This window comes from Calidris pugnax, unplaced genomic scaffold, assembly GCF_001431845.1.
Source record: "Calidris pugnax isolate Ruff unplaced genomic scaffold, ASM143184v1 scaffold294, whole genome shotgun sequence".
NCBI classification, from domain to species: Eukaryota; Metazoa; Chordata; class Aves; order Charadriiformes; family Scolopacidae; genus Calidris; species Calidris pugnax.
The window spans coordinates 296,130-308,455 of NW_015094505.1; the positions used below are offsets into that span (position 1 = coordinate 296,130).

A 12,326-nucleotide genomic window follows, 5' to 3' on the forward strand; every position below is an offset into this window, starting at 1 on the left:
TGCCATACCGACCCCTCCCGTGCCATGCAGCCCCCTAGGGCTGAGGGATGGGAGAGGCATTTGCCTGCTCAGCCCCCGGCCCCGCTGCCTCTGCCGTGCCGTACAGACCCCTCCCGTGCCATGCAGCCCCCTCCTGTGCCATACAGACCCCTCCCGTGCCATGCAGCCCCCTCCCGTGCCATACAGACCCCTCCCGTGCCATGCAGCCCCCTCCTGTGCCATGCAGCCCCCTCCCGTGCCATGCAGACCCCTCCCGTGCCATAGAGCCCCCTCCTGTGCCATGCAGCCCCCTCCCATGCCGTGTAGACCCCTCCTGTGCCATTCAGCCCCCTCCTGTGCCATGCAGCCCCCTCCTGTGCCATGCAGCCCCCTCCTGTGCCATGCAGCCCCCTCCCGTGTCTCCCAGATTGACTCAGACTGTGAGGTTGAGCCCAGTCCCCTCAAAGCCGTTGCCGCTGAGCGTTACCAGCTCTGGATATCCCAACAGCCAGTTGCTTTGCAAATCTTGCTAAATTTTAGACCTTGGCAGCTGGTTGTGGCCGGATGACCTGGAGTGAAACCGCCACCTGATTTTTCTGTGCGTTGTTGCTTATGGGAAAAATGGAAGTTTTGGACCTGTATATTTGCCATTTCTTACTTCAGAGCCTACAGCTGGACCCCTTTTGTTTCAAGCCGTTACGTTTCCCAGTGTCCTGCTTGGAGACTCTGGGGGTGGGAGATCTTTAACCCTGGGGATCAGAATGGGGCACAGCGCTGAGAGGGGCTACACCAGTTTTTTATACAAGGGCACGGGAATGCTTTCCCCTCTTACTGTGCCCCGCGCTCACATCTCCTTTCCTCTGCACCCAGCTAATGCTGCAGAATGAATTATTCTGAATTCCCCGATAACACAGTCATGCTACTAAAAGATCTAAAAGATATAAGCTGCGAAAGGTGTTTATTACGTTATTATGTGCAGACGTTACTTTTTTCTCCTTTAGATGGACCGACCCCCTTTCTTTCCTTCCTGCAGCAGTGAATTCCCGAGGTTAATTACACGCTGCGTAACAAAGGCGTTATTTCTTTTTTTGTGCCTTCGGTCGTGTTCCTTTTCATGGCTGGAGAAATGAGCTGGGAGAATAAAGGCTCTGCGCTGAAGTGCATTAAAGTCAGTGGGCTTTGGCTCATGCCCAGAAAGAAAAGCAGCACACAGTTTAATTCCAGGGCAGGCTCGAGCGATTGCGTTGAAGGTTTGGTTTGGTTTGGCTTTTGGTTGTTTTTTTTTCAGCGGTGATGGTGCAGCTTTTAGGTCAGATTCTTGATATTCAGCTATCGGGGGGGGAAAGTAAATCCCCGCGGCCCCGGCAGGGAGCTGTAACGCGCTGTCTCCCTCTCCCCAGGTGAACGGCAGCGATGGGATGTTCAAATACGAGGAGATCGTCTTGGAAAGGGTAAGTGTTCTTCGCTCGCCCGCCGGCAGCCTTTGCTGCCTCTTCCCACTCGCCCTCCCACCAGCGCAGCCGGCACCCCCTGCGTCCCCGCGCTAGCTGACGGGGGAGATGGCTCCCTGCTCCTCGCTCTCTCTGCTCCTCGCTCTCTCCCCAGGTTTTTGGGGGTGTCGCGCTTGCCTTCCCCGCACACAGCCCCCGCAGCGCGGGGAGAGGTGGGCTCGCTGCTCCCCTCCCCGCAGACCCCTCCAGAAGGGAGGGAGGGAGGGAAGGAGGGAGAGAGGGAGGGATGAAGGCTTCTCCCTCACCTCCCTCGTTCACACCCTCGCCCCCGCAAACCCGCCAGCACGGAGCTGGGGGGAGGCTCTTTGTCACCGCCTTTTTGCCAGAAAATGAGGGTGCTCGTGCAGGCAGGCGGGGGGGCGCACCCCGCAGCCGGGCACAGGGGACCGATGCCACCCCACCACCGGGCTCCCCTTGGCTCCAGCCCGGGGATGCCAAGCAGCAAGGATGGGTTTTTTAGTAAACCAGACCGCAACAGGGGGAATTTCTGCTCGAGCCTTTTATTGTCCGTCGGCAACACGGAGCTGGTGGCACGCACCACGCCGACCCGGGCTACAATTAGCCAGCACCAGGCAAGGGAGGGAGGGCTTTCTCCTGGCACCCCGGGAGTGGCAGGGATGGAGCTGGAGCAGGGATGGGGCGCTGGGCACAGCCCTACAGGCTGGGTATGGCTGCCCCATGGCACACCTTGCCTCCTCCCGGCTGGCACACCGGCTGGCTGGGCCTGGCTGCGTGGCCGGCGTCGCAGGGGAAGACGCATCACTCCTTCTTCTGTTCCTCTCTGCCTTTAGTCATCTCCCTCCTCCCCTGGGCTCTGCATCACGGCGGTGGGCGGACGGAAGGTTATCTGGGGCTGCCGCCTCACCCACCGCTTCCCCAGCGTGCCTGACGAAACCAGCCCAGGGGATGCTTCCTTTTTGGGCTGAGTGCTTCTTGCTCCGGGCCCAATTTAGAGGCAAAAAGGCTGGCTTTCAGGGATTCTTCAGAGCCTCCTCTGTCCTTAGCCCACGGCAGGAGTAAGGGGGGAGCTGGCAGGGTCACGCTGAGAGGCAGCACTCCTTGCTGCCCCCGTTCCCAAGCCCCAGGCGGTGATTCCCTCACCAGCAGCACGAAACCAGGAGAGAATTGGAGTGCTCAGCAGCCAGCATGGACTTCCCCCAGCTCCTTCCCCAGTGGGATCCTACTGCCCTGCCTTACTGCAGGAGGAGCACCCTGGTGCGTGCAGGTGAGGCTGTCCCCTTGCTTGTTGGGGTGTTTGGCTCCCAGAGATGACCTCAGCCTACTCCAAAATCACTGATCTGTCACTGTCTTCATTGTAAAGACAAGGGTGAATGCAGCAGCATTTTGGGGGCAATAAGGGAGTTGCCATCCCCAGAGGGACATGGCTTTGGGTTTACCCCCCATACATGTGTCCACAGCCCCTGCGTCTGCATCGACCCCGACGCCAGCTAAGAAATCCCTCAAACTCCGTTATCAAAAGGCAAACAAACACCTCCGGGATCACTTCCAGGTTTTATAACTAGCATCAGAGCACAGCCTTCTGTAGCAGGGCACAGTGACTGGCTGCAGACCCATTTTGCAGAGTCTCACCTGCCTCGCTGGGTCTCCCAGGTGACAGCAAGCTTTTCTGAGCCGGGCATGGGGCAACCAGAACCCAGCTCAAAAAAACCAGGAGAGCGGCCTCAGACCTTTCACTCCAGTGGCTCCCCATCACGGACCAGCCAAATCCCAGCCAGCAGGAGAGCACCCGGGAGCACTGCGTAGTGAGAGTGGCTCCTGGGTGCCACGTGCTGTGTTGCTGGTGGCATAAAGTCAGAGCGGAGACCTCTACATCGCTGCGAGAGCAGATGCTGAGCCCAAATTGCTGGGGGGAAAGCGTGATCCCCAACCTGCTGCTGGTGCTGGGTTACCCCCGGGGAGCCTGAGCTCCGGTGTGGCCCTCCTGGCCACAAGCCCCCCCAGAAGGACAGAGCTCCCCATCACCCATCGCTGAGCACTGGGGACGTGGGCAGCCCGGAGAACGCTTGGCCCGAGCCCATTTGTGTACGAGAGAGGCGGGCACAATAGGATGTGACTAAGTGTCAGCTCTTCCGCATGAGAAAACAAGGCGAGGAGCCATCTGATTTTCAAGGCAGAGCACAAAAAGCAGGAATTGTCCACTTGCATCAAGCCCAGAGCTGGAAGCAGCGTCTGTGAGTGTGTCACTGCCGGGGATCCTGCAAAGGGGAGAGGCAGCGCAGGGCCGTGGCTGCTCCTCCTGGGATGCTGCCGGGGTAGGGGTGGAGACCCAGCACGGTCCTGCTCTCCTCCTGGGCAGGCTTCAGCAGGATGAAGCTCAGGTGATGCTCCAAGCGTGTCCGGGAGGAAGAGGAGGCAGAACTGGAGACCCCACATCATCCTGACAGCCCCCTCCACCCAATCCTGCGAATTTTGGCGTCGGCACTGGGTTGGCTCCCCGCTGGGGCTGCATCCCAGTGGGCAGGGGACAGAGGTGGGATGCTGGTGACTGGCATAAGCCCCGGCTGCTCCGTGGAGGCTGCAGCATCGGCGTCTCCTCCTGGGGAGCAGCCAGCAAGGGGAGGTTTTTCTCCGCCAAGGACCACCCCCTCTTCCCCCAGCTCAGAGCCTCTCGGTGCAGACGCGGCGGTGAGGGAGGTCCTCAGCGGCTCCCACTCTCCCCACTCCATCTGGAGGGACCGCGCTGCCGCACCGAGCCCCTCGGCTGATGAGTGCCGGCCTCCCCTCGGGCCGAGCACCCCTCTGCCCCCTCAGCCCCACACCCTGGGGAGCCCCAGATGCTGTAAGGGCACCCCGGGCAGCCCTGCCGGGGGGAGAAACACTTCCAGAGGGCTGGCACCGAGCGGTTTTCCACCGGGGAAAGACGCGGTGTTTGATTTCCCACAGGGTAACTCCGGCCTCGGCTTCAGCATAGCGGGAGGGATCGACAACCCCCACATTCCAGATGACCCGGGAATCTTCATCACGAAAATCATCCCCGGGGGAGCGGCAGCCATGGACGGCCGTCTGGGGTGAGTGTACGGGGCTGGGGGTCACCCGGGATCTCCCCAGACACCCTCTAGGCAGCTCCTGCCCCCCTCCCCTGCCATGGTCCCCGGTTCCCCACCCTGGTCCCTTCCCCACAACCAGCCTAGGGATGTCCCCTGCCACCCCTCCTCCCCTCCCTGTGCCAGGCTCTGGCTCCCATCCTTCCCCCTGCAGCCCAGGGTAGGGTTCAGCCTCTCCCTTCATCTCCCATCTCCACCAGGGTCGCAGCACGGGAGCCAGCCCTGTCCCCCCATCCCACTGTCATCCCACTGTCACCTTGGCAGGGCAGGATCTGGCCATTCTGAGCAGCTCTCCCTAGCACTAGGGTCTGCATGGCCAGAGGAGGGTGGCAGAGGTGTCCAGAGGAGGGTGGCAGAGGTGTCCAGAGGAGGGTGGCATAGGCTGGTGGTTGCCCAGGGGACCCCATCCCACTGTCACCCTGGCAGGGCAGGATCTGGCCATTCTGAGCAGCTCTCCCTAACACAAGCGTCTGCACGGCCGGAGGAGGGTGGCAGAGGTGTCCAGAGGAGGGTGGCAGAGGCTGGTGGTTGCCCGGGGGAGCTCAGGGCCACCCTTTCCTCGCAGGGTGAACGACTGTGTGCTGCGGGTGAACGACGTGGACGTCTCCGAGGTGGTGCACAGCAAAGCCGTGGAGGCCCTGAAGGAAGCGGGCCCCGTGGTGCGACTCGTGGTGCGTCGCCGGCAGCCCCCGCCAGAGACCATCATGGAAGTCAACCTGATGAAGGGTCCCAAAGGTGAACCCCTCAACTCTGCTCGCAGGACTGGGGCATCCTACTGCCCCACGGGACGGTGTGGGGTGTCCCCTCGGTGTGGGATGCCACAGGGTGCGTCAGGACTGGGGTACCCCACTGCCCCACAGGACGGTGTGGGGTGTCCCCTCGGTGTGGGATGCCACAGGGTGCGAGGCAGCATGACAGGGGATGTGGGATGGGAGGTGGCACCACCACAGCACAGGGTGCCACAGGGTGGGATGCTATGGGGCACAGGGTATGGGAGGGATGCTATGGGGCTGCCCCGCACAGTAGCAGGGTGGCCCATTGCCTGCTGGGTTTGGGGCAGGGTGGGAAGCCCAGTGACTGCAGAGAGGCCATGGTGCCAGCCCAGGGGTCCATCCATCTGCCTGTCCCTCACCACTCACCTGCCCTCTTGCTCCCCCTCAGGCTTGGGGTTCAGCATCGCGGGGGGCATCGGGAACCAGCACATCCCTGGGGACAACAGCATCTACATCACCAAGATCATCGAGGGAGGTGCTGCCCAGAAGGACGGGCGCCTGCAGATCGGGGACCGGCTGCTGGCGGTAAGCAGAGAGCCACAGGGCAGCCCCCGTGGTGCCCATCCCGAACCCCAGCAGCCCCATGCCCCGTCCCTGGGGTCCCTGTGGGGACGGTGCTGTGAGAGGGGTGGGTGCAGCACCAGCCATGGGTGAGATGGCCAAACCTAGGGAGAGGGGACCCTCTCTCAGAATCACAGAATCTTCTAGGTTGGAAAGGACCTTAAAGATCATCTTGTCCAACCATCAACCTCACTGACAAAAATAGACACCCACACAACAAACAAGGAGCATCACCACTAAACCATACCTCCCAGCACTACATCAACCTGTCTTTTGAACACCTCCAGGGATGGGGCCTCAACCACCTCCCTGGGCAGCCCATTCCAATGGCTGAGAACCCTTTCAGGGAAAAAATTTTTCCTAATATCCAGCCTGAACCTCCCCTGGTGCAACTTGAGGCCATTTCCTCTCGTCCTGTCGCCTGTGACTTGAGAAAAGAGACCGACCCCCATCTCTCTACACCCTCCTTTCAGGGAGTTGTAGAGAGCAATAAGGTCTCCCCTCAGCCTCCTCTTCTCCAGGCTGAACACCCCCAGCTCCCTCAGCCTCTCCTCATAAGACTTATTCTCCAGACCCCTCACCAGCTTTGTCGCCCTTCTCTGGACCCAGCACCTGCCCCATGGGAAACGGCTCTGCTCCTGCAGGGCTGCGTCACCCCTTGCCCTCCGGCCACCTCACCCCCTGCCCTCCAGCCACGTCACCCCCTGCCCTCCGGCCACGTCACCCCCTGCCTTCCAGCCACCTCACCCCCTGCCCTCCAGCCACGTCACCCCCTGCCCTCCAGCCACGTCACCCCCTGCCCTTCCCTCCCACAGGTGAATAACACCAACCTGCAGGACGTGCGGCATGAGGAGGCGGTGGCCGCCCTGAAGAACACCTCCGACATGGTGTACCTGAAAGTGGCCAAGCCCGGCAACATCCACCTCAACGACATGTACGCGCCCCCCGACTACGCCAGCAGTACGTACGCCGCCAGCCGCTGGCGCCGCAGCCCGGGCACCGCGGGGCAGAGGGGGACAGAGCATGCTGGGGCGGTGGGCAACACGGGGCTGGTCTCCCCATCCACGTTGTGGATGGATTCCTGCTCCTGACGCCCTTCTCCTTCCCTGCAGCCTTCTCAGCCTTGGCTGACAACCACATAAGCCATAACTCCAGTCTGGGCTACCTGGGCAGCGTTGAGAGCAAGCCTGCCTACCCCGTCCCTCCCCAGGTGACTCCATCCCGGTACTCGCCCATCCCTCGGCACATGATCGGGGACGAGGACTTCACAAGGTGAGTAATGGGGCATGAGCATCCCTAATCCCTCCTCCTTCTCCTTCTCTCTCTCCCCGCCTGGCTGCTTGACCTCATCCCTGCTGCCAGTGCAGAGCCTCGGCCCAAAGCCCCTTTCGGAGTGCGTGGTGCAAAGGTTGGGGTGCCCACAGTGAGCTCCATGCTCACTCCCCCCGGGAGCAGCCCTGCCGTGTTGCTCCCTGCCTCACTGCATCCCCCATTCCCCGTCCCCTATCCTGCTCCTCCCTGAGCATCTGCATTTCAGCTTCATTCCCCTACTTGTCTTACAATACCCGGTGTTCCCTGCCCTTGCAGTGCCATCCGGTGCCAGGCTGCGAGCGGGCTGTCCCTGAGCAGAGCTCTCCTGGGAGTGAGGGGCTGGGGGGTGGCACAGGTCTGGGTACAAGTCACAGGGTGCTCCTCCCTCGCTCCCCAAGCCCAGTATCCCACACCACGTGCACCCAGGTGCCATTTCATGGGCTGCCAAGCCCCAGGGTTTGCCAGCCTCCTGCTCAGCCCTGGCACAGCCCCCTTTTCCTCTCTCGCATCATTTACGCTGCGCGAGCAGGTTTGTTTCCTGAACCCAGGAAATAAAGAGGAGCACAAAGGAGGTGCTGCTCTGAGCCTAAACACGGCGTAAAACTTCTCCAGAGCTTCATGCCAAGGACAGGAGAGCGAGACCCAGCTTTCCTGCTCTGCTCGTCCGAGCTCACAGATTTCTCTCCGCTTGCCGCAGCCCCGGGGCCAGCACGGAGCCTGCTCTGGGTTCGGTGTCCCCAGGGCCAGGGCCGTAGGGCTCAGGCTGCATTCTTAGCCTTAGGGCTGGAGCTGTGGTTAGGAGCGAGGTGGCAGGCTGGTTTTGGGGTTGTGTTTGCAGTGGAAGATGCTGTAGCCTCACCGGGCTCGTTCCGTGCTGGGGGGGTAGCGGTGGGTGCCGCAGCAGGAGACCTTGGCTTGTCCCCCAGCGTGGGGTCCGCTGTCCTCCCGGAGAGTGGCCGCTCTCATCTTCCTCACGAGGATTTCTCTCGGTGCCCGGGTGCCGCTGTGCCCTGTGACCTGTGTGGCACTGCTCCCCGTCCGCGCCCCGGCTCTCCTCACTGCTCTGGGCACCAGCGATGCCAGCTCCACAGCCTGTTCCCAGCACGGCATCCTTGCCCGCTGCAGCAGCCCATGTGCCACCAGGGCACCCAGGGACGATGGCACACACAGGAGCAGTGCTTTCTTGCCATCACATCGCACCACAGAAGGGACAGAGTCCCAGCGCTGACCATCTGCCTCTCACCAGGGACCCTGATCCCACCAGAGCGTCCCTTCCTGCACACACCGACCTCCTTATTTGTGGGCCAGAGCGTGGAGAGAGAGAAGCCCAGCCCAGGCTGGACACGGCCGGGTGGCGATGGCAGGGTGATGGCTGGGTGGCCACTGGGTGGTGGCACGGCAGTGGCCCTGGTGCAGCACGTGCTGGTGGCCACTAGAGGATGGTGCTGCCTTACGGAGAGTCCCCGCTGCCGACAGGCTGGCACCGCTGGGTCACCGTCCCCAGACACAGCCCCCCACCAGATTGGCAGCCTGCAGTGGGCTCAGCACCTCCCGCATCCATCCCAGGACAGCCCTGAAAACCTCCTGTGTGTCCCCGACCTCCCCAGGACAGCTTCAGCGCCGCTGGGCTGACGGCTCCTCCATCGCCAAATCCCTGCACTGGGACCAGCGCTGAGCAAGTGCATCTTACTGGTGTGGGGCAAGGAGGCTCCTGCCAGCCATTTCCCAGGAGAAGCAGAGGTCCTGGCCTGGATCCAGAATGAAGCCCCTTCCCTTCCTTCAGGTACAAGCGTTGCTCCAGGTGTGGATGTGGGTCCAATGACCCTCGTGTCCTGCAGCATCCGGGGCTGGGGGACCGAAGCATCTGTATTGCCATGAGTTCCACCACAGCAGCCCAGACCCAGCACAGCACCACGGGATCCCAGTCTCTCTGTGCCAAGGTGATGCTGCAACATCCAGCGTGGGATCTGCCTGCAGCATCCGTGTCCTGCCTCCTGGGATGAGGATGGAAGCGGAGAGTCCGTGTCATGACTGAGACCTGAGATGTACCTGACTGGGGCTTCATTTTCTCTCCTTGGTTCCTGTAGTGTCTCTCTACCTTCCACCAACCCATCTGGTCCTCCTGGGTGCTGGGGATGCTTCCCGCCGTGCCGAATTGGGGTGGCAGTTCCTGCACCCTGCTTGGGCAGCAGCAGAACCCAAGGGGCAGAGCAAGTTCATCAGCTGGTTGGAGACAGGATTTACAGACCAGAAACCAAGCTCTTTTCTCCCCCTGTGAGAGCTCTAGCCCCAGGCACAGCTTTGCTGCAGAGAGACTGATGGCTGCAGCCCTCCCTGCTGCCTCCCAGCCCCCACAGCTCCCCCCGAGACAAGGGCTGGTGGCATCCTGAGGACTTGGGGTTGGGGTTCCTTTGACCCCAATGGTTTTTCTGTGGTGTTGCCCTGGTCTCTTCCTGGTCCTGGTGCACCCCAGCCCCGTGCTAACAGCTCCGCTTGGCTCAGAGCTCCAACGAATCTGAAGGCCAGAAGGATAAAACAGGTATTTTCTGGAGGTCACAAGGTAGATTGAGCCTCTGCCCCACCAGGAACGTGTATCTGGAGTTACCAGTTGCCAGAGCTCTGTGCTTGAAGGCAAGGGGCGGTGGACGGGGTGCGTGGAGCTGGGAATGTGCCCTTGGGTGGGTGCTCCCCCCAGTCGGGGCTGTGCTGTCTGTGCCCACGGGGGCAGGAAGGAGTTAAGTCTTGTAGGGTCGAGCAGAGCGAAGCCTGCAGTCTGTCCTTTCATCGCTTCCATAAAAAACCCTGCCTGTGTGTGTGTGTGGGTCGGGGAAGCTGCGGGTCCCGCAGCCGGCGAGAGGCAGGACAGGCATCGCGGGGCGGGCACGGCACGGAGCATTCACAGCATTCCTGCCCCTCGCACCCTCAATGTTCACCGTCAACATCTCCTCATCCATGTCCTACAGGGGACAGTCGTCCCTGTCCCCTTCCGGGCAGCGGCAAGGCCACAGAAGCAAGTGTGACCCGAGGTAGGGGCCGGGGATGCTGCTGTGCCTGGTGGGGGACGGGGAGGGTCAGGCTGTGCTGAGCCCGGGGTCTGGGCAGGAGCACACTGAGACCTTTCTGCCAGGCCTCCTGCCTTTCTGTCTGTCTGTCTGTCCATCTCCTGCTCCCACTGCTCCTTATACGGCGGTTGCCCGGAGCTTGGTGATATTCAGCCCATCAGGACCCCTCCACGGGGAAGGAGAGTGGGAGAATGTTCCTGGGGTGGTGACACGTGTCCTTGGAGGTGAATCCTGCTGCCTGCACCCCTGAAAGCACCAAAGCCTTCCCCCACCCGCCCTGCTGATAGCAGCAGTACCCAGGGGACTGAAAGAGATGTTTTTTTGCAGGAGTGGCTGGGGAGCGGGCTGCCAGGCTGCAGGGCTCTGTGCCACCCCACTCCTTCCCTTCAGTCCTTCTCCTTCCCTTTAGTCCTTCTCCTTCCTGCCAGCAGCCAGAGGGGGGGGCTGGGCTGGCCACCCCTCTGTCCCAAGCTCCCCTTAGCACAAATCTGCCAGTATTTTAGGGTCCACCCCAGGTGCCATCGGCCAGTGCCATGCCTGGGGCTCCAGCATCTCTCCGCCCGCATCCCGGAGATCTCCCTCTGCTCCCCAGCAGGCAGAGGGGTTGGTCAGGCTGTGAGCTCACTGGCAAGTCCTGAGACCTTGTGGTACCCACCACAGCACCCAGGGTACCCACCACAGCACCCAGGATCCACTGGGCACCGCAGCGGATGGTCCCCAGCGTCATGTTGGCTTCCAATCACCGCTCCCCTGTGCTAATTGCCTAGTGTCATTTAGTCCTTCTTATTTTAATCCAGCGCTTGAGCAGGGAGTTGCCATTGTTCCCATCAGGCTTGGGTTTTTTATTCCCAGCTGAAGACTGACGCAGGGTTTTTGCGATGCCAGGCAGCCTTTCTGCCTTCGCCTGCCTATTGTTTGAGCCGCGGAAGAATTAAGTCACCACCAAAAAATCCAGGACTTCTCTCGTGCCGCACGGGGCCTGTGGCGTGGGGGTGCCTGGGGGTACGGGCACCGAGGGGCTTCATCCCCCTCTCCTGGCATGGCCACACCGTCCGCAGTGCCTGGGGTCACAGCAGCCAGTGCCACCTCACACTCTGGTGTTTCTGTGCGTGATTTCACGGTGGATGCTCTGTCTCCATCCACGCTCTGTCTCGTGTCACTCACAGCACTGCCCTTGTCCCTCCTGGTTGATCAGCCTCCTCGGTGGCAAGGGCTGAGCCATGCCAGGTAGCCCTTCGAGGGGGACTCCAGCCCCACCAGTGTGCCAGGATGCCCAAGCACAGCCAACCCTGTCCCCAGCTTTGCTGTTCCTCGCCCTGATGTCTCCCTGTCCCACGTCTGTCCTTCCAGGGAGCCCCGGAAAATCATCCTCCACAAAGGCTCCACCGGCCTGGGCTTCAACATCGTCGGGGGGGAAGATGGCGAGGGGATCTTTGTGTCCTTCATCCTGGCCGGAGGCCCTGCCGACCTCAGCGGGGAGCTGCGGCGGGGAGACCGCATCCTCTCGGTCACGGGACATCTGTCCCCCGCTACCCCAGACACGCTGCGACGGGGTCCCCCCAGCGCTGGTGTGGATGTGGGTGCGCAGGATGGGAGCAGCCTCTTGGGATCTGTCCTGGGGTGGAGCAGGGGCTGGCCGGGTCCCCCCAGCACCCGGTACCGGTATACCGGGGGCGGGTACCGGGGATGCCGGTACTAGGGATGCCGGTACTAGAGATGCCGGTACCGGGGGTGATACTGGGGGCACAGGGCCTGGGTGATGAGGCACTGAGGGTGTGGGTACCCCGATACCGAGGTGCCGAGGTGCCGGGGGTGCAGGGCAGACCCGGTGAGGTGCGAGCCCCGGTCTCACCGGAGCCGCCTCTCTCCCGGCAGGTGAACGGTGTGAACCTCCGCAACGCCACCCACGAGCAGGCGGCGGCAGCGCTGAAGCGGGCGGGGCAGACGGTGACCATCATCGCGCAGTACCGGCCCGAAGGTACCGCCACCGGGAACCGGGAACCGGCACCGGGGGCGGGGAGCGGGGAGGGGAGGGGGCGGGGCGTCGCGTGCAGATGAGGTGGG

At 62.1% G+C, this 12,326-nt stretch overlaps 1 protein-coding gene across 3 annotated transcripts in view; it reads left to right on the forward strand.

Moving 5' to 3' along the window:
* The first annotated feature begins 4,172 nt into the window (after positions 1-4,172).
* DLG3 (discs, large homolog 3 (Drosophila)) overlaps positions 4,173-12,326 on the forward strand; it is a 40,470-nt gene continuing 32,316 nt past the window's right edge. Inside the window, exons 1-8 of one of the 3 annotated variants that reach the window (XM_014963117.1) lie at positions 4,173-4,290; positions 4,395-4,519; positions 5,121-5,290; positions 5,717-5,853; positions 6,705-6,849; positions 7,002-7,161; positions 11,613-11,769; positions 12,138-12,240. In XM_014963117.1, coding sequence (XP_014818603.1) covers positions 4,216-4,290; positions 4,395-4,519; positions 5,121-5,290; positions 5,717-5,853; positions 6,705-6,849; positions 7,002-7,161; positions 11,613-11,769; positions 12,138-12,240 — 1,072 coding nt within the window. In that variant the 5' untranslated portion in view covers positions 4,173-4,215. The remainder of the gene's footprint in view (positions 4,291-4,394; positions 4,520-5,120; positions 5,291-5,716; positions 5,854-6,704; positions 6,850-7,001; positions 7,162-11,612; positions 11,770-12,137; positions 12,241-12,326) is intronic. The other 2 variants (XM_014963115.1, XM_014963116.1) reach the window with 2 other exon arrangements.